The sequence below is a fragment of the Rattus rattus genome, chromosome 1 (assembly GCF_011064425.1).
Source record: "Rattus rattus isolate New Zealand chromosome 1, Rrattus_CSIRO_v1, whole genome shotgun sequence".
In the NCBI taxonomy this organism is placed as follows: domain Eukaryota; kingdom Metazoa; phylum Chordata; class Mammalia; order Rodentia; family Muridae; genus Rattus; species Rattus rattus.
In genome coordinates this window covers 195,099,085-195,121,298 of record NC_046154.1, presented here as the reverse complement: position 1 = coordinate 195,121,298, position 22,214 = coordinate 195,099,085, and the positions used below count along the sequence as shown (strand labels likewise).

Below are 22,214 nucleotides of genomic sequence, written 5' to 3'. Positions count from 1 at the left end.
CGGATGTGCACGGTACACAGTTGTCCTGAGAAGGGTGTGAGTTTCATAATGAATCAAATTCCCATTTGTACTGGAGAGTGGGTCTCTGTCCACCCAGGAGGAAAGATGGTTCTAGTCTGCTTCAGATGAGCAGAATTGAGTGCTTCCTGGAACTGGTTATAGGACATACTGGGCTGACAGGCACTGCTGACAATATACAATTATCTCAAGGTCTTATATGTGTGACTTCATTCTTGTTCACGGTCTGTGTCCTCACACATGAGCCAGTTCACAAAAGCTAGGTGGAGTTAGGAGCTTCCAAGGCCAGACACGACTTCCCTTTGAACATGTCAAAAGTAGGACCAGAGCACACGCTGCCCTTCAGGGAGCCTTACAATGTCTCCACTCTGCTAAGTACCTAGAGAGCTGAGTCCTCTCCACGGTGCCAACGCTACGGTTCACAGCTTTCAAGTAACATTTGATTCCCGATGGTGGCTTTGCTTTCTTTATGGTTTTCCAAATAACTTCTCCAATTCTTGAAAAATGCTGCCACTGTTTTGATAAAAATGACTGATTTTGTAAAAGTCAACACAGTATAAAAAAGGAAAGAAATCCCATATTTTATCACTCAATAATAATTATTATTATTGGGTCTCTCTCTCTCTCTCTCTCTCTCTCTCTCTCTCTCTCTGTGTGTGTGTGTGTGTGTGTGTGTGTGTGTGTGTGTGTGTGTGTGTATCTGAGGCTGAGCACAGTCCATGCTGCATATACATGCATACATTTTCCAAGATCTCATTACACACCATGGGGACTCCTCCTCTCCTCCTCCTCTCCTCCTCCCTCCTCCTCCCTCCTCCTCCTCCTCTCCTCTCCTCCTCCTCCTCCCTCCTCCTCCTCCTCCTCTTCCCTCCTCTCTTCCTCCTCCTCCTCTCTTCCTCCTCCCTCCTCCTCTTTCTTCCTCTCTTCCCTCCTCCTCCTCCTCCTCCTCCTCTCCTCCTCTCCTTCCTCCTCTTTCTTCACACAAATACTTATTTCTGTTTTCCAGTTTTTGAAAGGTAACAAGAGCAAACCTTACCTCTTATCACAATTAGCTTACATGAATTCTATAATTATAGATTTTTATTTAGTCTAGACAGAGAGATTAGATCTGGCTGCCTAAGAGTCTAAAAGGTTTCTTGCTTACTTCTCAAAGATGCTATCTGAGTGTAGTGTGTATTCAGTTGCAATTATCTCCCCCCTTTTGCTATCACCAGCTCTCGTAGCATTAAGAGATGGCAAGAAAATACATTTCAGAATCTAAACGTTAATATAATCAGGTCATTAGGTTTTAAGTACAAAATACCACTAGGTTAACAAAGAGCCTGGCCGGAAGCTCTCAAGCATCCGTCGTTCAGGTGTGATGATGATGCCATCAAGGCCCAAGACTTGGTAGATACAGGATCTCACGTTTACTGGGGAGGGGAAATGATCAGTCGGGTTTTTATCTTAACATAAATACGAAGATGACCTAAACACCAGGGAGGAATGCAGGGACCAATGGGAAGAAAGAACAGGACCTTTTGGGATTTTAGAAGCAATTTCGATGAATTGTCTAATAAATGAAAATGACCTTTTTATGTAGAAAAAAGGGAGAAGGTGGCGGCAACCTGCAGTATCATTCATCAGGACACTGTGATCTGTGTGCTGCACATCTATGTGTCTTCTGCAGGTCCCTAACTGCCCCATTACAGTCTACTCAGATTGTCTCCCATTTTCCTCTCTCTTGAGCATTGCTTTGGTAAGCGTCTTGTGCATATTTCTTTTAAGGTTTTGAAGTCATTTTGCTATTTTGAGTCATTCTGGAACTCCTTGAGGATCTAACAACAGTTATAGTCACTTCTCTTTCATGTACGTAGTCACAAACCTCGCTGTGGTTCATTGACGTGCCCCACCTCCACCCCAGAGTTCATCCTCGGACCTACTAAGGATCCATGAACCCTAAGAACCTCTTCTTTAGGGTGACTTCCAAGACGTGTGAAATTCTAACCCCCATTAAGCTAACCGGTATTAGTTTTTGCTCATCTTGTGCAAAGTACCTTATGATCTTCTGATCATTCAATTACTGTGCCATCCTCCAGTTTATGGCCAATTCTAAGGGTTTAATGATAAATATTAAATAATCAGATTATATAAACTTTCATTATCACTACCCAGAGGCTGAAAAGACGTGGGGGCACAAAGCAATGCATTCTTCATTGTCTTATAGCTTTTAAGAAAGTTTTATAAGCCGATAAGGCTTATTAGATAAGATATTTAATAAGGTTAAATAAAGGGGTGGGTCAGGTTAGGTATCTGACTCCATTAATTCAACAAAAGATTCGGAGTAACAGGGAGTCAGGCATTAGGAGCTCGAGATCTACAGAAGTCTCAGAGTCTACACCCGATTGCGAGGAATTTGCTCTCTAGAGGAGATAGGTACACAAAGAAATCATTGTTGGCCAGGGAGAGATCACAGGCTGCTGGAATGAGTGTTAGTAACAGGGAAACAGGAAACAGAAAGGGATTCAGGGGGCACTGAGGGTGATGGGTGCCTGAGGTGAGATGGGCGCCATGGTGAGGTGGGCGCTGAGGTGGGTGAGGTGGGCGCTGCAGGATGGTGAGGTGGGCGCTGCAGGTGAGTGGGTGCCGCCATGGTGAGATGGGCGCTGGGGTGAGGTGGGCGCTGGGCAGGTGAGTGGGTGAGGTGGGGTGAGATGGGCGCCATGGTGAGGTGGGCGCCATGGGTGAGTGGGCGTGAAGAGATGAGGTGGGGCCAGGTGGAGGGTGCCTGGTGATGGGTGAGGGGGGAGGTGGTGAGGTGGGCCATGGTGAGGTGGGGGCTGTGGGCGCGGTGGTGAGGTGGGTGCAGAGTGGGTGCCGTGGGTGAGATGGGGCTCATGGTGAGGTGGGCCACGGGTGAAGAGGTGGGGAGATGGAAGCCATGGGTGGAGGTGGTGGGGTGAGGTGGGGCTGTGGGTGGAGGTGGGCGCATGGTGGGGTGGATGCTGGTGAGGTGGGCGCTGAGGTGCAGGTGAGGTGGGCGCCAGGAGGTGTGGTGAGGTGGAGGGGCGGGCAGGTGAGTGGGTGCCGTGGGTGAGATGGGGCTGGGGTGAGGTGGGCTGCAGGTGTGGGTGCCGTGGGGAGTGGGTGAGGTGGGCGCCATGGTGAGATGGGCGCCATGGTGGGGTGGGAGTGGGTGCGTGGGTGAGAGATGGGCGCCTGTGGGTGAGGTGGGGCTGCAGGTGAGTGGGTGAGGTGGGCGCTGGTGAGGTGGATGCATGGTGAGGTGGGCGCCATGGTGAGGTGGGCGGGTGAGGTGGGCGCCATGGTGAGGTGGGCGCAGGTGAGGTGGGTGCCGTGGGTGAGATGGGCGCTTGGTGAGATGGGCGCATGGGTGGTGGGAGTGGGGGTGAGATGGGCGCTCTTGGGTGGTGGGCGCTGCAGGTGAGTGGGTGCTGTGAGGTGGGTGATGGGTGGGGGGCGCTCTTGGTGAGATGGGCGCTGTGGTGAGGGGGGTGCATGGTGAGGTGGGGGGTGGTGAGTGGGGGTGAGGGTGGATGCGCCGGGTGAGGGGGGCCAAGAGGTGGATGGGGAGGGAGGTGAGGGCGCCTGGTGAGGGGTGAGGTGGGCGCCATGGGTGGGCGCCATGGGAGGTGGGGCTATGGGGTGAGGCAAGGGTGAGGTGGGCGCCTTGGTGAGGTGGGCGCCTGGGCGGGTGAGTGGGTGCCATGGTGAGTGCATGGAGACACTGTCTCTGAGGTGACTTAGTAAATCGGCCCCTCACACAGCCATACATCCCTCACTTACTTCAATCTTCTCTTCCCTCCGCACTGTTCAGTTTCTTGGAAGTCCTAAGACTAACTTGAAAGTCAAGTTTAAAGGAATCCGGGAGGCTAATGTGCACCCAAACCCAACCAACCATCCAAATACACCCCTCTCAAAAGAAAAGGCCCTCAGAATACACGGAGCCACGGTTGCACCGAGCCACGGTTGCACCGAGCCACGTGTTGCACCGAGCCACGGCTGCACCGAGCCACGCGGTTGCACCGAGCCACGCGGCTGCACCGGAGCCACGTGCTGCACCGGAAAGCCACGGCTGCACCGAGCCACGGCTGCACCGAGCCACGCGGCTGCACCGAGCCACGGTTGCACCGAGCCACGGTTGCACCGAGCCACGCGGTTGCACCGAGCCAACACTGCACCGAGCCAAGTGCTGCACTGAGCCACGATTGCACCGAGCCACAGCCTACTAGTACTACATAGGCTGTTGGGTGATCCTCATTCGTGCAGGTTTAGAAATAAAAACACCTCAGCAATGACTCATTCCAGCGACAGGTCACGCTTCCATATGTAAATAAGCAGATTGCCTTCAGAAGTGTGTGAGTGTGTGTGTTTGTGAAGTGTATGTATATATGTGTGCGTGTGAATTGTATGTGTGTGGGTGTGAAGTGTGTATGTGTGTGTGAAGTATGTGTCTGTATATGAAATATATGTGTGTGAAGTGTATGTTTGTGAAGTGTATGTGTGAAGTGTGTGTGTCTGAAGTGTATGTGTGTGTGTGTGAGAAATGTGTTAGAAGTGTATGTATGTCAGAAGTGTGTGTGTGAAGTTTATGTGTAGGTGTATGAAGTGTATGTGTGAAGTGTGTGTGTGAAATGAATGTGTGAGTGTCAGAAATGTGTGTTAGAAGTATATGTATGTCAGAAGTGTGTGTGTGAAGTGTATGTGTGTGTGAAATGTATGTGTGTAAAGTGTATGTGTGTCAGAAATGTGTGTTAGAAGTATATGTATGTCAGAAGTGTGTGTGTGAAGTGTATGTGTGTGTGAAGTGTATGTGTGTAAAGTGTATGTGTGTCAGACGTGTGTTAGAAGTGTATGTATGGCAGAAGTGTGTGTGAGAGATCGTGTGATTACTGTGATTATAAGGGAGTAGATTATCTCAGAAACTTGCTATTGTGTCTGTTTCCATCATCATCGTCGCCGTCGTCGTCGTCATCATCATCATTATTATTATTATTATTATTATTATTAATATTAATAATATTATATTCTACAGTGTTTGACTCAGCCTAACCCGAGTTCAGTGTTTCTAGATCAGTCACTTCTTTCATCCGGGCCACAGTCAAGGGTCTCCTCGGTAGCTTGGCCCCTTTTGAAGTAGGTGAATCTGCCCTGCCTGTCTCCCTTCCGTCTTCCCACAGCTCTGCCTGCTCCTCTTTCCTGCCTGTCTGTCTCCTAATTGTCCGGACATCTCGCCTCTGGGTTGCTCTCGGCCGGGAACATTTTTCTAGATCTCCGAATTTCTCCGCATTTGTGATAATCTGTGATTTCTGCCTCCTGCATTGCTGACCAGGTTCCTGGGACCCTCCACAAGACCACCGTTTAGCTAAGTTTTCCTCTTGTACTCGGGAAGAGGAAGATACAAATTCTCCCCCCGCCCCCAGCCATCTTACTTCTTAAGGGTGGTGCTCGAGAAAGCATTCTAGTTATATTGATTTCCCCTAGGATTCTGGTGCCATCTTCCCCAGGAAAGATTGATTTAAGAGAAAAATATGCAGAGTATGTGCCCTTTTAAAAAGGAAGGTAGGCTGATAATATGAAATATCATTTAATACAATATTAATTCTCAGTAAGTCACAGGGCATCCAGAGCCAAGGCCTCGAGCTGTCAGGGACAGACTCAGTGCCTTGTAAGCAGCACAAAGAGCAGCCGCGTCATCCCCCAGCATCCCCGTGAGTTCTACGACAGGTGCTCATTTTCCCAAAGACTGCTTCCGGGTACAAAGGAATTCATTTAAAATATATATATTTCACTTGGTGCTGTTAAACCTTTTTGTGTCTAAAGTACTTACTTAATTTTGTTTTTCGAATATAAAATATAGCCTATCTCCCTTAACTTCTTTTCGCAGGTGTGTGTGTGTGTGTGTGTGTGTGTGTGTGTGTGTGTGTTTTTCAAGATAGGGTTTCTCTGTGTAGCCCTGGCTGACCTGGAACTCTCTCTGTAGATCAGGCTGAGATCTTTGTCCCTCTGCTTCCTGAGTGCTCCCTTAACTTTTTTATATCTCACCGAAGCATCATGGTTTTTAAGTTTGGTTTACATCTATAGCTGGAGATCACATTTTTTTAAAGGGTTGAAAAGTGTCTTATGTCTTCCTAATCAGCGTGTCCTTAGTTTTCTCATTACTAAGGGGGGATGGGAGTAGGTTGTCATGAAAAGCGGACAGATACAGACAATGGTATTGTGTGCTTTGTGCATGGGCTATTTAAAATCCAGACCGGCGGATTCGGGAGTCTGCATGCTCACCCACTCTGCTGTAGCATCTCAGGCATAAGAGAGCCTGGAAGAACCAGGTTGTGGATAAGTAGGCGTTCTTCTAAAAGTCTAAAAGTAAAAAATCGGCTTAGAAAACAAATGCTTTCATGTTGCTGGAGGTCCGTGCAGCCCTCTGAGTCGTCCCTTACCCCCACAGGTGCTGTTTGAATCAACTTCTTCCTTTCACTGGTTTTAGATGTCTAGCTTCAGGAAAAGGCACCAAATAAGGAAAGCTGAGGTGTTTGAAACTGAAAGGGTTCAGTTCCTTACTACCTGTGTGACCCTGAGTAACTCTTAGGTCTCTGCCAGGCTGGGTCCCTTGCCTGTTGAGTTGGTAGTAAGAACTGCTTCTGCATCTGTCAAAGGCTTGACAAGCCTGTACATTGTAGCACAGACTCAGAAATCAGGGGACTCAGGCCATGACCACAGCATGTGACCCACACTGAGCAGGAGGAACGACCCATTAGCTGTCTCCCAGGTTTGGGGTTTTGACAGTTCTCAGTGAGGATGGAAATTCATAGCAGGCGCTTACAGAATGACTCTGTTAAGTCGTTTATAGCTTCTGTCTTTAGACATTTGGGCCTTGTCCTCATTCTATAACCCACATGACACTCTTTAGTAGACTTTTTTAAAAAATCAAGCAGAAATATGAAGAACGCCTTAAGAATTTGCTTTTGTTTTTGAAATAGTCTCATGCAGCCTGGGCTAGCACAGACCTTGCTAAGTAGCTGTGATGCCTAATTGTGTCAATCGGATGGGATTTGTCACCATGTGAACAGATCTCTGAGCCAGTCTACGCAGGTTAGACTGTGGTGGGAAGGTTGGGGTGTGGCAAACATCGGTTCACGGGCTGGGGTCCTGGACTGAGTAAGAAGGGGGAAGAGAGGCGAGCCCCAGGAAGCACTGCTTTCCACTTCTGGACCGTGAGTCCCACGTTAGCAGCTGCCTCAAGCCTCTGCCCCCATGAAAGACCCTGAGCTGTGAACCAAAATAAACCTTTCCTCCCCTGAGCTGTCAGATGTCTCACTGTAGCAATGGGACCTAAGTAACTAAGTAACTAAGGGAGTAATTGAGGCCCTTCTAGAGTTTGAGATCCTCCTGCCTCTACTTCCCCAGGTACTGGGACTCTAGGTAGGTATGTGTCACCTCTGTCTGTGGTGGGGACTGAACCCAGCTGTTGGGGATATTTATAATTTAGCTGGTGGACACTTCAGTGCAGAGAGCACTTGCTCAGTGTGTGAGGCCCCGGGTTCTATTCCAGCACCACAGAGTAACTTAATGATTAAATGTGTGCAAACATCAAAATTAAATTTAAAAGATAGAAAGCATATGCTTGAATTTTTCTTTCTTTTTTTATCGATGTATGTTTCCATGTGGGTGTTCACATGCCACAGCACATTTACCGAGGCCACTAAGGCCACACTGAGGCCATATTGTGGAGGAAGACAGCCTCTGTGGTGTTTTGATTCTTGCCTTTCTGCCTTGTCCGGGGCCAGGTCTCCTCAGTGCTGTGTAAGCCAGGCCAACTGGCACCCCCAGCTTCAGGGGACTCTCCTGTCTCCTGTTTTCCCTGCAGGCTTCTGTGGCAGGCATTTAACCCCATTTCCTTCTTTTCCTTCCTTCTTTTATTAAAAAAGATTTTGTGGAGAACAGAGGAGGCCTGTGTGAGGGAAATCCTGAGAGAATGTGTGCTGCTGGCACAGGCGTGGGCATTCCAAGGACCTCAGAGCATCAGGCCAATGAGGGAACAGCAAAGCCTTCCCCAAACCCCTCGGCTGTGTGCGGGGGCGGAGGGGCGGCGGCGGCGAGGCTCAAAAGGCATCCACAAAGCCTTCCTCTGGTCCATGTGCACACGGTGATAGTGTGTTCAGAATGTCACTGTAGCTTTCTCCCCCTAGATACACAACATAAAAACTGCTCCCCTACAGAGACCGACCCTACTGAGATTAGCTAACCCTGCCTGATCCAGTAAACCTGGCCTCTTTGTTTATCTACAAGTAATAATCCCACCTCCTTGTCCGCCTGGATGCAATGACCCTGCCATTTTGTACGACTGTGTGCAATAGCCCGACCGTTCTGTTCCACTCTATATAATAGCCATGCTACCATCAGAGCTAAGCCCACCCAGACCCAGCTCTCTGTCTGTCCGTCCGTATGTCTGCCTGTCTTTACTTCATTTCTTCGCTGCCTCAGTCAGGGGTAAGTCTTTAGAGCCATGTTGAATGTGGGAAGATCTATGTATGAGTGTTTTTTTTTTTTTTTTTTACTGCATGTATGTCTATGCACCACACCTGTGCTGTACCCACGGGGACACAGCCGATTCTCTGGAACTGGAGTTACAGACGTTGTAAGTTACCTGTGGGTGTGTGGGTGCTGGGAACTGAACTTGGGTCCTCTACACAAACAAGTGCTCCTGGGCATCGAGACATCTCTCCAATCCCGTCTTCTTTGAATCCTGAGGTTTATGAGAGAAAAATAAGTTCCACGGTTTTGAATCAAGTCTGAAGCAAGCTTTAATTAGTGACCAGGATGATGGAGTCTGTCTGTGTCCACTCCTGGGTCCCCTGGAAATGGCCACAAGTCACTGTTTGCAGAGGCTTAATTAAAAAGGACAGAACAACAGAGATACCATATTTCCCATCAGGTCCAACCTGGGGCAATCATATATCCCGACTAGTACTTCCGGCCTACATCTAATCGGGGCACCCGGGCATCTGACAGCTCCTGTTTTGTCCCATGAACTTGCAAGGTCTATTGTCCGTGTTCTTGTTTTGCTCTCACACTTCCCTCCCTCCCTCTCTCCAATTTTTTTTTTTCACAATTACGATTTATACTTTTGGTAGCAACAGCTGATTTCTCTAGAAATCAAGCCATGCATGTTACAGATGTATACTATGTTTCTTATCTGAAAGCATCTAGTCTGGACAGGATCGTAATTACATATGAGCTGAACCTGTTGGAAGGCAAACTTTTAATATGTAACGAACCTTTTAAAGATGTTCTAACTTGTAAGAGAATTTCAGTTTGGGATCCAGCTTCAGGAGATAAAATGAACCTTTGAAAGGAATTTCAGTATGGAATTGTTCAGCACGGGTGTTGCATTGCTCACTGAGAACTCTTTGAAGCTAGAAAACTCTAGATGCACTAACCTGAGAACCACTAAGTAAACAAGACATCTCCTGTGTAATAATTATTGCAGTCATTTAAAATTCTCCCTATAAATAATAAATAGATAGGTATAATGGGATGTACAATGCATATTCCATAACAAGTAGATAATGGAATATATTTCTTATAGAACATGATCACAATTAAGTGTGAGCCCATTGTGGTGCATGATTTTAATCCCAGGACTCTGGATGCAGAGGCAGGCCGAGATCTGTGAGTGAGTTTAACCTGGTTTACAGCAAGCTACAGGCCAGCCAGGGTTACACAGCGAGGCCTTGTCTCAACAACAACATAAAAATAAAACAAATACCCACCCCACTAACTAACTAAAAAAAAAAAAATCATTTGAATACAAATATTTTGGGGAAAAAATGCACAGGAATGCTGGAAGCCTGTTTGAGGTTCTGACAAATAAAAAGGGAAGGACAGGGAAAAAAAAGCCAATTGAACCCTGAGGAGCTGATGACTGTGGGTAAATTTGTTTTGATGTTTCTCTATATTTAAACTTTTTCCATAATGAGCCTATGCTATTTTACAATGTGAAAAGGGCAGTACCGCGCTGTGAATAAGGAGTCTGCTGCGAGCGTCTCCCCCGCGTCTGCTCTGCTAAGGCAGCTTCCGTCTGAGCATAGTCCACACTTCGCTGCTTTACAGGGTTTATGAGAATACTAAACTTGTATTGTTTGTAAGGATGGCCAATGTATTTCCATATGTTAAGAGAATGTTACAAAATGTTAATGCCTTACATAAAAGATGAGAAGCTGTTTTAGGAAATGATTAAATTTCTTTCTTTTTTTAAACATTTTATTAATTTATTGGTATGCTCTGTGTGTGTGTGTGTGTGTGTGTGTATACACTTAGGGGAGGGTGAGCGCCATAGCATGTGTGTGGAAGTTAGAGAACAACTTTAGTGAGGTGTGTGTGTGTGTGCGTGTGTACACGTGTGTGTTCACAGGTCTGTGTGTGTGTGTGTACACTCACAGGAAAGTGAGTGTCATAGCATGGGTGTGGAAGTCAGAGGACAACTCCTGTGAGGGGTGTGTGTGTGTGTGTGTGTGTACAGTCACATGTGGGTGGTTACCAGAGTGTGTGTGTGGAAGTCAGAGAACAACCCATGTGACTCCATTCTGGTATTTTCCCCCTCAACATTTTGGTTCCGGGTTCAGACCTAGGTCATCAGACTGGGTGGCAAATTCCCTTAGCTCCTGAGCCATGCTGCCGCCTCTCTGAAAGAATTTCTTTAACCAAAACATTTTCTTTCCTTTCCTTGGGCAATGTTGTTAGCTAGCTTCACCATGCAAGTGAAATTGCATTACACAACTTCTCAGGACTTCTTCTGTATGGAGTACCATACATTAATGCACACTGATACTTTTTACCAAGGACCCTTCAAGAAAGAAAAGCATACTAAAATTTAATTAATTAGTTAATTAATTAAAAAGTATTTGTAAATCTCTTGTTTTTGGAGTAATAACCAGTTCTGAGCTTGCCCAGGACTCCCATGCTGACCCATACTGGTCACTCAGGGTTCCTCTCTTGTCTTGGAATGATTCTGGTTTAGACTGCAAGGTCTATGGCCGCTCCGACAGTATCAGGCAGAGTCCGATCTGGATGCTGCCTCATGAGCGGAGGTGTGACTGGTAGGCATGAGGGCCAGTGGGCTCCTAGCAGCCTGTGTACGGAGTGGAGGAGCAATTGGCCTGGAAGGGACAGAAAGCTCCCTGGATGCCAATATGCTTGGGCCCAGCGGCTGTGTTACCTTGAGTTAATCAGTGTTCTTATCAGTTACCCAAGACTGATTCTGACAGCATTGGCTCTGTCTGAAGGTGGAAAAGAAAGTCGATCTGGTGCATTCGATACCCAAGACCCACCTGTCCTGGGAGATGTTTTTCACTGCTCTGTGCAGGAGCCCAGCCTTTCCACTGTCGCCGTTAAATTAAACGTTTTTAAAATACCTGGAGACAATAATCGCTCAAACATTCAAGGAAGCAGCAGAGGGGGAGGGAGAAGGAGAGGGAGGGGGAGGGAGAGGGAAGGGGGGAGAGAGAGAGAGAGAGAGAGAGAGAGAGAGAGAGAGAGAGAGAGAGAGTTTGTGAAGGCTGCTCATACTAGTTGGGCCACCCTGGACACAGATGTCCCTTTTTTGAAGGGTTAGTCTTTTCGGCAGCAAAGGAGAATAGAACCTGGCCCACCTGTCTCATTTGGTCACCACACGGGGAAGTGGGCTGTAAACCCCACAAACATCTCACGCTCAGTACTATGAAGTCATTAAAATAAATCACACGTAAACTCAAGGTCACCGTGCCATCTTGGAATGCAGTGAGCAAGTTCTGGGCGAGCTGACACAAAGGAAGCGTGTGGATGGCGGGTGGCGGGGAGGGGCAGATAGAAACAGGCTGGCTGATCATCAGAGCCATCCGGGAGAGTTCTGAAAAATAGATTTGTGAATTCCAAGTGGGGTGGCTAGACTTTATTTTTCCCTCAAAATTTCTGCAGACCACATGCTATCCTTTAATAAAGGAAGAATAAATATATAAGTGGTTAGAACTACTGAGAAGAACAAACTAGAAGGTTGTAGAAAAATTTCCATCGGGGTTATGTGAGGAGAAGGATTTTTTTTTCTCTTTTGACACTAATTTTTTGTTTGAAAGCTAAATTATAATCCAGAATTTCTAGAGCTGTCTGTACCTTCTGGTCCCGTGCCGTCTTGTGGTCCTAGAACACCATAGGGATTCAATCGGTTTGATGGTCTGTTTTGTTTGCTACCTTTCTTTACAGCCTTCAGTTTTTTGGGTCATAAGTGAGTCCAGCCATATTCTCTGGTCCCTTTTGACACTCTTTTACTTAGCTCCCTATTAGGTGTGTAATACATATAATATGTAAATTGCTGGTTGAGATGAATGAACCAATCCAGGTGGTGTTCGTTGAGATCCTACTGTGTATGAATGTTAGGAGTTGGGACTACGAAGGTGAGATGATTATTGTCGATCTCTGGTGACACACATGACACAAGGAATTTCACATACACACACTCCAGTGAGTAGATTGATGTATGTCAGGAGTTGATGTATGTGTGAGTTGTCAGGAGTCTTTAATATAGCAGCTAACTTAAAGTGTGAACGTATTTACAATCTTAGAAGCCAAAACCTTTGGATGTAGGAATCCCCACAGTTGCCTAGTACATCATGGTTCTGTTTCTTTTGAATTTTCCCCTACAATCCCAAGACGTTGGGGTTTCTAGCAAGGAAGAAGGCTGTGTGTTCACATGCGTGAGAGGCATGAGTGTGCATCCGTGTGTGTGTGTGTGTGTGTGTGTGTGTCTGTGTGTGTGTGTGTGTGTGTGTGTCTGTGTGTGTGTCTGGGCGAGCAAGAGCCACTGCCATACCCAGACAGAAGAGTTTAGGAGTCTCAGAGACCAATTTCACAATTTCACCCGAGGCATGCAATGTTTAAGGCTCAAAGCACACACATGAGAAACACACTGTGCTAGGCTTACTGCAAAGGCATTTAACTACCACTGTTTAATAAAATACACAAAACAAAGCATATTCATTAAAAAAAAAGAAGGCAGCAAAGGCAGGCACTGTTAGGTGTGCTGGTGCCCCTAACGTTTCTGCAGGCTTACAAAGGCTTAAGGGTTCCCATAGGCACCCACTCACCATTATAAACAGCCTCAGTTCTTAGTTTGCTTTCGGTCTTAGCCTGGCTCATCCAGGCTGAAGAATGAGGGAACAGCAAGGATTACTGGGCTCCATTTTATTTGGGAAAAGCAAGCGAGGTTGGTGAAAGAGTTAAAAACATCATCATCACCACCACCACCACCACCACCACCACCACCACCACCACCACCACCACCACCACCACCACCACCACCACCACCAACAACAACAACAACAACAACAACACCCGGAAGCGATGCAAGAAAGACATGAGGTGCTGGGCTGCGCCGCTGTGTTCACCAGTGTCAGCAGGTGTGTCTACTTCCCATGCAGGATTCTTCTAGAAAAGCTTGCAAGAAGAAATCCCACTTCAGAGTAAGTCTCCTCAAGCACAGAGGGAGGGGCGCTTTCTTGGGTTTCTTCTGCTTCTGATCTCTCCTGGGGTCAAGACTCTTCCCCGCCAGAGGGCGCGCTCAGGATGTGGGGGTTGCGGGCACGAGGTGCCTCCTCATATTAACAGCCCTTGGACAGTCACTGCGCTCCACTGTGTGGCATTTCACCTAAATCTGGAAGTGGGAGGGACATATCAACGCTGATAGCATCCGTGCCCCCGTAGGCCCAGGGTTCAAGCTCAAACTGCAGCCTGCTCAGGGAACTCCGCAAAGCACGAACTGCAGCGAGGGTCTGAGGAGGGCATTGGTGTGACCTTCAGGACAAAGACTTATTTGAAACATGGAAGTTTTGCAGAATTGGAACATTATGAACCTTGTTCTATTTGCTTTCCTGATGAAAAGGCAAAACCAAACCAAACCAACATCAGCTACAACTATACCAATATCTTGTGACCAAGCTTGCTTCTTTTTACCAAATACCTAGGATTCCAAAGACTTGCCTTTTTCTAGTGATAGGCATTCAGATTCTTCTTCTGAATTCTCCCGGTTGTGCAAAGGCTTCCTGGAGAACAAATTCAAAGTCCTAAGCGGAGATCCAAAGGACCGGCCTTACTGAAAACCAGGCATACACGGGGGTGGGGGGGGAGGTGGGGGGATGGGGGGGTTAGGGGATGGGGGTTGGGGGAGGAGGACATGTGTCTGGGACTGCGTTAATTATGCACCACTGCACCCTGCGGGAGGGCTGGCAGTTTGGGTTTTCCAAATGGAGGTCTGTGACTTTGATAAGGACTCACTTCGCTCCCAGGAGGCTTCCAACTTGGAGAGATTATTTATTTTTTCCCTATTTTTTGTTTTTTGGGTTTTTTTTTTTTTGCATATGCCCAGCCTTTCCATTTGAGTTATTTTGTCGGCGAATAATGATCTTACCCAGCCTTTCCATTTGAGTTATTTTGTCGGCGAATAATGATCTTACCTAAGTAAAGAGATGAACGGTGAATTCTGACTTCCCTGCCTGAGTTTGGGAGCTTTATCGTCTAGGGGAATGAAATTAGTCAGAGTCGGGAGGCAGGTGACAGTGTGCTTTTCCAGACAGTGTTCATCTGTAAAGAAAAACCCTACAGGTTTCAGGAAGATTGTTTGTTTTTTTAATCTTGTGTTTGCTTCTTGTTAAAGCCCTGACATTTTTGACAGTTTCAAATTTCTTGACCCCTGATGGAGAGCAACAGGAGTCCTACTTGATTTTCACTTTCTCCTCAGTCTTCAAAACCTGCTCCCCTTGGGTTCACTGCCTACCTTTTCTCTTCTTTTGCACCTTTCCCCTAATGTTAGTAGCTACCCTCATTTTAAAACTCAACTGATGTCAGAGAGTAATTGTTATAAATAAAAAAATAGTCTTCATTCTAGTGTGCTTTTGACTCTTTTTTCCAGAAAAGTTTAATAACTTTTTTTTTTAGTGAGGTTTGAATGAAAATGGCCCCCATAGGCCCATAGGGAGTGGCACTATTAGGAGGTGTGGCCTTGTTGGAGGAGGTGTGGCCTTGTTGGAGTGGGTGTGGCCTTGTTGGAGGAAGTGTGTCACTCTGGGTGGGCTTTGTGGTTTCAGATGCTCAAGCCAGGCCCAGTGATGAACTCTTTCTTCCTGCTGCTTTCAGATTGGAAGGCAGGACTCTTGGCTCCTTCTCCAGCACAGAGTCTGCCCACCACTGTGCTTCCCATTATGATGATGGACTAAACCTCTGAACCGTCAGCCGCAATGAAATGCTTTCCTTTATGGGAGTTGCTGTGGTCGTGGTGTCTCAAACAGCATTTGAAACCCTAAGTCATGTATGTCTGTTTGAGATGGAAAAGAAAATTCTACATAGAATTGTTTCAAATATATATTGACTGGTATTAATAAAGAAGCCAAAATTATAATGTAACCGAACCCGGAAAGGTGCTTGACTCTGAGTGCAATGAGTTGGAGAATGTTTCTGAAATCTTAAAATAAATTCTAATTTTAACATTTATATTTTAATGACAACATTCTAATATTGGGAGATATATTTTGTGGCTTTTGAATGGTAGAACAATTTCACAGAAAGTAACCTGAGCAAACCTTACACCACTGATTTGCACCCCTAGACCTATTTTTCACTGATTATAAAGTGTACCCTCTGAACTCAGTGATTGCCTAAATTTTTATTATCATTTTGTTTGTTTTTGATATAGGGTTTCTCTTTATAGCCCTGTGTCTTAGTTAGTTGCTATGAACAGACACCATGACCAAGGCAACTCTTATAAAGGACAACACTTAATTGGGGCTGGCTTACAGGTTCAGAGGTTCAGCCCATCATCATCAAGGCAGGAGCATGGCAGCATCCAGGCAGTCATGGTGCAGGAGGAGCTGAGAGATCTACATCTTTATCTGAAGTCAGCTAGCAAAATACTGACTTCCAGGCAGCTAGGGTGAGGGGCTTAAAGCCCACGCCCACAGTGACACACCTACCCCAACAAGGTTGCACCTACTCCAATAAGGCCACACCTCCTCCAACAAGGCCACACCTTCTAATAGCGTCACTCCGTAGGCTGAGCATATATAAAAACCATCATACTCTGGCTGTCCTGGGACTCACTCTGTAGACCAGGCTGGCCTCAAGCTCATGGAAATCCACCTGCCTCTGCCCCCAGAGTGCTGGGATTAAAGGCTTAAAAGTCTAAAAGGCTTAAAATTTTGGTATTCTTAGACTCTGGAGTTATTTGTATCTTTTACAGGAGGGGATGGAGGAGATGGTTTAGGGGGTCAAATTTTTGCTATGCAAGCATAAGCACCAGGATTCAGACCCCCAGGATTCATTTAAAGCTAGGTTCTCCAGGATTCACCTGTAACTCCAGGGGTAGAAGCAGGCAGGTGATGATGGCCAGCCAGGATAACTGAGACAGTGAGCTTTAGGTTTAGTGAGACATGTTACAAAACTGAGGTAGAGAGTGACGAGAGACACCTGACAGGTCTTCAAGCCTACACACATGAGCAGGTCACCCACACACATGCGAACACATCTGCTCGTACCACACACATATATAAATACATAAATAAAAATAGAACCAAAACTTTAAAAACCACCATCTGTTTTTGGCAGTGTTTACTAAAGAAATAGAACTGTCCCCACCCCCAGCCCCCACCCGTGTGTGTGTGTGTGTGTGTGTGTGTGTGTTAGGATAGGGACTGGGGAATCCAGCAGCAGTCATTTCTACCCCAGAGAGCTCTACAACCCTGTAGCTTCTCAGTCTATGAAACTGGACACCTCAGCTTTTCCAGTTTGTTGCTAAAGGCATTCCTGAGAGTAGGTGATCTTTAAGCTCATTCTAGAAAGCTGAAGGGCTTGAGTCTGATAGGGTGGAAGGTGTTAGAAGTGGCGGTACTGCCGCCGCCACCACCACCGCCGCCGCCGCCGCTGCCGCCTCCGCCACTGTAGCAGCAGCAGCAGCAGCAGCAGCAGCAGATGCATCCATCTGCAAGAGGAAGGCTGACAACAGGCAGCACTGTCTTTGTCTCCATCTCTCCTGCAGTCCACTCCCAGCACAGGCGTTCTTTCCTCAGTTCATTCTATCTGGGAATGCCCTCACAGAGCTGCCCTGGGGCATGTCTCTTAGTTGACACCAGGTCCTTATCTAGTTGATAGGGGGATGTGGAGGTGTGTATGTGGGGGTCCCGGAGGCTGTTTCCCAAATTCCTGGACACCCAAATACCCAGATGCCACAGGGAACCCCCAGGGTCTGGAACAGGGCCCTCTAGCCAGCAACAAGCTGGGGGGCCAGGGAGAAGGGGAATCCAGCTTAGCTCTGGGGTGAGGTCCATGTCAGGAGGGTGGAGGGGCATTCTGCAGGAGACTCAGGCTTCCTTTCCCCCTATGGCAGTTGCTGATTAGAGAGACAGTCCTTGTCCAAACTGTTTATTGGTAATGGAAAATGATGGATATAACTTACTCAGATTAAATACCTTTTGCAGGAAGGGAAGTTTATTGGAGAACTCTATCCTTTGTGCTACGTGAACAATTGTCACAATCCTCACGTTGGGTGTTGTGGTCTCGTGCTCCAGGACAGGAGCTGGGTCAGGAGTAGATGAAATGCCTATCGTTCTCAGAGATGAGATTTGCCAAGGCAAGGGTAGTGGGAAAGAAAAGCTAGAGTACATGTGAAGACAGCAAACTGTGAGGGGGAGGTTGGAAAGACAAAGACTGTGTGCTGTTTGAGGATCTCCTATCTGTTGGGTTTCATGATACATACCATAACACTGGCACTCAGAAATCTGTGGTAAGAGGATCATGAGCCCTGTTGGAGGACAGTAGGGCTGCATGAAGAGACCTTGACAACACACACACACACACACACACACATGCTTGTACACATACATGCACACACACATACACAATCACACACACATACACACACACACACGCTCCCACATGCACATGTACACATGCACACACACACACAAACATGCAGGCACAGAGAGACCGCTTTCCATATTTATTGAAGTTTTGAGAAGACTAAACTGAGAGATTATCAGACTATAGGTGATTATAATTTAGAAATATTAAAATCTGGCAGAGGGGCCATGACATGATAGAAAAAAATCAAACATTTCTGAGTCGCTTACTCTGAGCATTAAAGATGGGGCTCTGCAGGAGAAGAATGGGAAAAGTCTGAATATTAATGAGGCCTGGCATTGGGACCCACATACAAGGTGTGTGTGTGTGTGTGTGTGTGTGTGTGTGTGTGTGTGTGTGTGTGTGTGTGTGTATGTGTGTGTGTGTGTGTGTGTGTGTGTGTGTGTGTGTGTGTGTGTGTGTGTGTGTGTGTGTGTGTGTGTGTGTGTGTGTGTGTGTGTGTGTGTGTGTGTGTGTGTGTGTGTGTGTGTGTGTGTGTGGTGTGTGTACACTTCGTGACTTCTGGTGGCTTCAGGGTGGCTGGCTGAATTTCAGAGGGCACAGAGGAAGGGTACACAGAACACTTACAAACAGTTCTTTTGTGACTGTTTGGCAAGTTACCTTTTGTGGCCTAAAATTAATCCCTTAGTAGGTTTTGTTTCCTTCGCTTTAAAGGGTTAACAGAAGCAAAGGTGCCCGGATGGTTGGGCAGTTAAAACTCTGCCTGTAGCCTTTCTTCTGGGAAGACAGGTTTGGAGAGACTTTTCTGTCTAGTGTGCCCACTTCCTTCCTGCACCTTACACTGCTTCCGTGCCTTCTTGGAATGAGCGTTCCTGTGTAGAAATCTAAGGCCATCCCTACAGTGCCCTCGAAAAGTGATTTGATTGTGTCTAAGCTCTCCAGAGGCATTTCCTCATGGTCCGGAGCTGCAATAGATAAAAGGTATCTTAATTGTAGCAGTCCTTTCAGTGGAGATATGTATTTTTTTAATTGAGTTTTTTTCTATTATATTTTTGTTTGTTTCGTGATTTTGGATATTTTTCTTTGGGGCATCATTAAAAGTTCCATACAAAGGCCTTTTTGAAAAGGCTTCTTCCTGCTTGCCGTGATGAGTGCATACAAATACATCCAAGAGCTATGGGGGAAGAAGCAGCCCTACCCATGTAGTAGCTTTCTTCCCAGGGCATGATGCTGGCTGCACTGGGCTTCCCGTCCCGTCTGGCTGGATAATGTATGCAGGCTGGGAGGCAAGGCCTAGCAAGCTTATGTCATCATACCAAGCATACCTGTTCAGTGTGGTGACTACAAGTTCTGATTTATGGCAATACCCTTCACTGCGGTATTAACCAGAAAAAGTCTGGTGAAACCTTCAATTTGCTGTGAGGAGAGTCTTGAATTCTTTCCCTGGCTGTCCTAGAACTAGCTCCGTAGACCAGGTTGGCCTCAAACTCACAGAGATCCACCTGCCTCTGCTTCCAGTGTGGTGGGATTAAAGGTGTGTGCCATCACCACCCGGCGTAGTCTTCTACCCTTAACCTTTGGAGAAACGTCCACATATAAATTCTAAGGTTATCCTCAATCATCCACTCCATAGACTACCAGAAGAAATCCTGATGCCCAGTGGACCACCAATCCAGTGCTGGAGCGCAGGGAGATGTGTGGGCCGACATCTGCAGGCACGTGGGCCTCTCGGAGGCTCTCAGCGTGCAGCGTGCAGTTCCCCCTGGCACCATTGTTCCTGCTAAACGTTAGTGATGCTTATAAAATTCATGTCCAGTAAGCAATTTAGGAGAGTAAACAAAAAGTTGGCTTGTTTTCTGTGTCTATTTAGCCTTTTACAGCGCCCCCTTCCCTTCTAGTTTTTGTTTTCCTGTGATTTTTATTTGTTTTATATTTTTCCACTGCAACTCTTTTGAATCTGTTCATCTACATTTCTCCATCCCCTGTTATCTGATCATGTTTTCCTTGATTTACATTTCTGCTTTATGGTCTTTTTTTCTTTTATTGGATTTTTTTTTAATTTTAAATATTATCCCCTTTCCCAGTTTCCCTTCCAGAAACCTGCTATTCCCCCACCCCTTCCGCTTCTATGAGGGTGCTCCCTCACCACCCCACTCCCTCCCACCTTCCTGCCTGACATTTCCCTACACTGGGGCATCGAGCCTTGGCAGGACCAAGGGCTTCTCCTCTCACTGATGCCAGACAAGGCAATCCTCTGCTACATAAGCGGATGGAGCCATAGGTCCATCCCTCTGTTCTCTTGGGATGGTGGTTTAGTCCTTGGGGGCTGTGGTTGGTTAATAATGTTGTTCTTCTTATGGGGTTGCAAACCCCTTCAACCACCTCAGTCCTTTCTCTAATTCCTCCATTAGGAAACCCGTGCTCAGTCCAATGGTTGGCTGTGGGCATTCTCCTCTCTATTTGTCAAGCTCTGGCAAAGCCTCTCAAGAGACAGCTATATCAGGCTCCTGTCAGCATGCACTTCTTGGCATCCATGATATTGTCTGGGTTTGGTGACTACATGTGGGACAGATCCCCAGGTGGGGCAGTCTCTGGATGGCCTTTCCTTCAGTCTCTGCTCCACACTTTGTCTCTGTATTTCCTCCTGTGAGTATTTTTGTTTCCCCTTCTAAGAAGGACTGAAGCTTCCCAACTTTGGCCTTCCTTCTTCTTGAGCATCATGTGGTCTGTGCATTGTATCTTGGATAATCTGAGCTTTTGGACTAATATCCGTTTATCAGTGAGTGCACACCATGTGTGTTCTTTTGTGACTGGGGTACCTCACTCAGAATGATATTTTCAAGTGCCATCCGCTTGCCTAAGAATTCCATGAAGTCATTGTTTCTAATAGCTGAGTATGCCTTGTGGGCTTTTAATAGAAGTGATTGCTTCATCTCCTTACACCCCTCCCCACCACCTCCCCAACCCCACAAACCCAGGGACAGATATTTTTCAAAAATTTCATCCTGCTGCATAAAATGCTCCCGATGATAACACTCCTGTCTGTTGCTTCACTCTGCCATGGTTTCTCTTTTTGAGGCTGCACACCTGATGGAGGCATCTGGAGAAAAGAGGTTTATCTTGCTCCCGGTTTGCAGGGCCATCGCTGGGGCCGGGAGGCTTTGCCTTTGGAAGTGCTTGCTCACAGCTTGACAATTCAGGGAGCAGAGAGCTGTAAAAGTGACCCACTTCCTCCTGAGGGCCCGTTCCACACTTGCTTCATCCAAGCGGAGCTGCCACCTGAAGACCACGGTCAAACCAGAACCAGGTCCTTTCCTCCAGAGTTTTCTCCAAGTATCTTTATATATTTGCACTACCTTCTATTTCTCATCATCAAACCAACCGAGTTTTCTTACACCCGCTCTTTGCAGGAGTTTCCAGCATGAGCCGGAATTCCTGCAGCCCTGGGTAATAGAAGAATTGAGCTCTATACCTCAAGATGTCTCTTCTTTTTTTTTTTTTTCCGGAGCTGGGGACTGAACCCAGGGCCTTGCGCTTGCTAGGCAAGCGCTCTACCACTGAGCTAAATCCCCAACCCCTCAAGATGTCTCTTATCCTTGAGGCTTTATACTTGTTCTGTATTTTACTTTATTTTATTTTATTTTATTTTGTAGTGCAGATATAGACCCCAGACCTTGCATTTGCTTAGTGGGCATTTCTCTACCAAGCCAAACTCCCAGGCCAGGAGTTACACTGGCTTGTGTTCTCCAGCGAATCCTGCTGTTGAGGGAGTCTTTGCTCTCTCCTTCCTCCCACACAGCTTCAGTTAAACCTCAGCTGCTTTTGTCAACATTCATACGTGTTTTGGAAGCTGGGCAGTATGCTGGTGTCCTAGTTTGCAAAAGAAAAGAGAAATGTTTCCTGATCTCGAGGGACGGGAGTTGGTTTTTTTTTTTTTTTTTCCTCCCCCTCTCTTAAATGATTTCTGAATATGGACAGAGGGGTAGTAAGGCACCCTGACATTTTCATGCCGTGACTCCTCTATAATTCTTCAGAGTAATGGTGTCTGTATTTTAGGAAAAATTAGAAATCTACACGCATACAGCCTAAATTTCTCCTTAGTATCCTATTCAGAATTATAGACTTTTTAGAGTCAAATAAAAAGTCTTTCAAAATGGCTTGTTGACCATGTTTCTAAAAACATGGTGTAGCAATGTTAAATCATACTTTGGGCTAGCTCTTACTTGGAGCCTAGTAATTTTTAATTATACCGCAACATACACTGAAAATTACAGGGTCCCAAAAGATGGATCAAGTATGCTTCTATTACCTGTTTACTC

At 46.6% G+C, this 22,214-nt stretch overlaps 1 protein-coding gene across 1 annotated transcript; it reads right to left on the bottom strand.

Moving 5' to 3' along the window:
* Positions 1 to 2,467: 2,467 nt before the first annotated feature.
* Positions 2,468 to 3,727, bottom strand: LOC116915045 (extensin-like). Its single transcript, XM_032919491.1, has one exon. It carries the CDS (start codon positions 3,725 to 3,727, stop codon positions 2,468 to 2,470), a length of 1,260 nt encoding a protein of 419 aa, XP_032775382.1.
* Between the last annotated feature and the right edge of the window lie 18,487 nt (positions 3,728 to 22,214).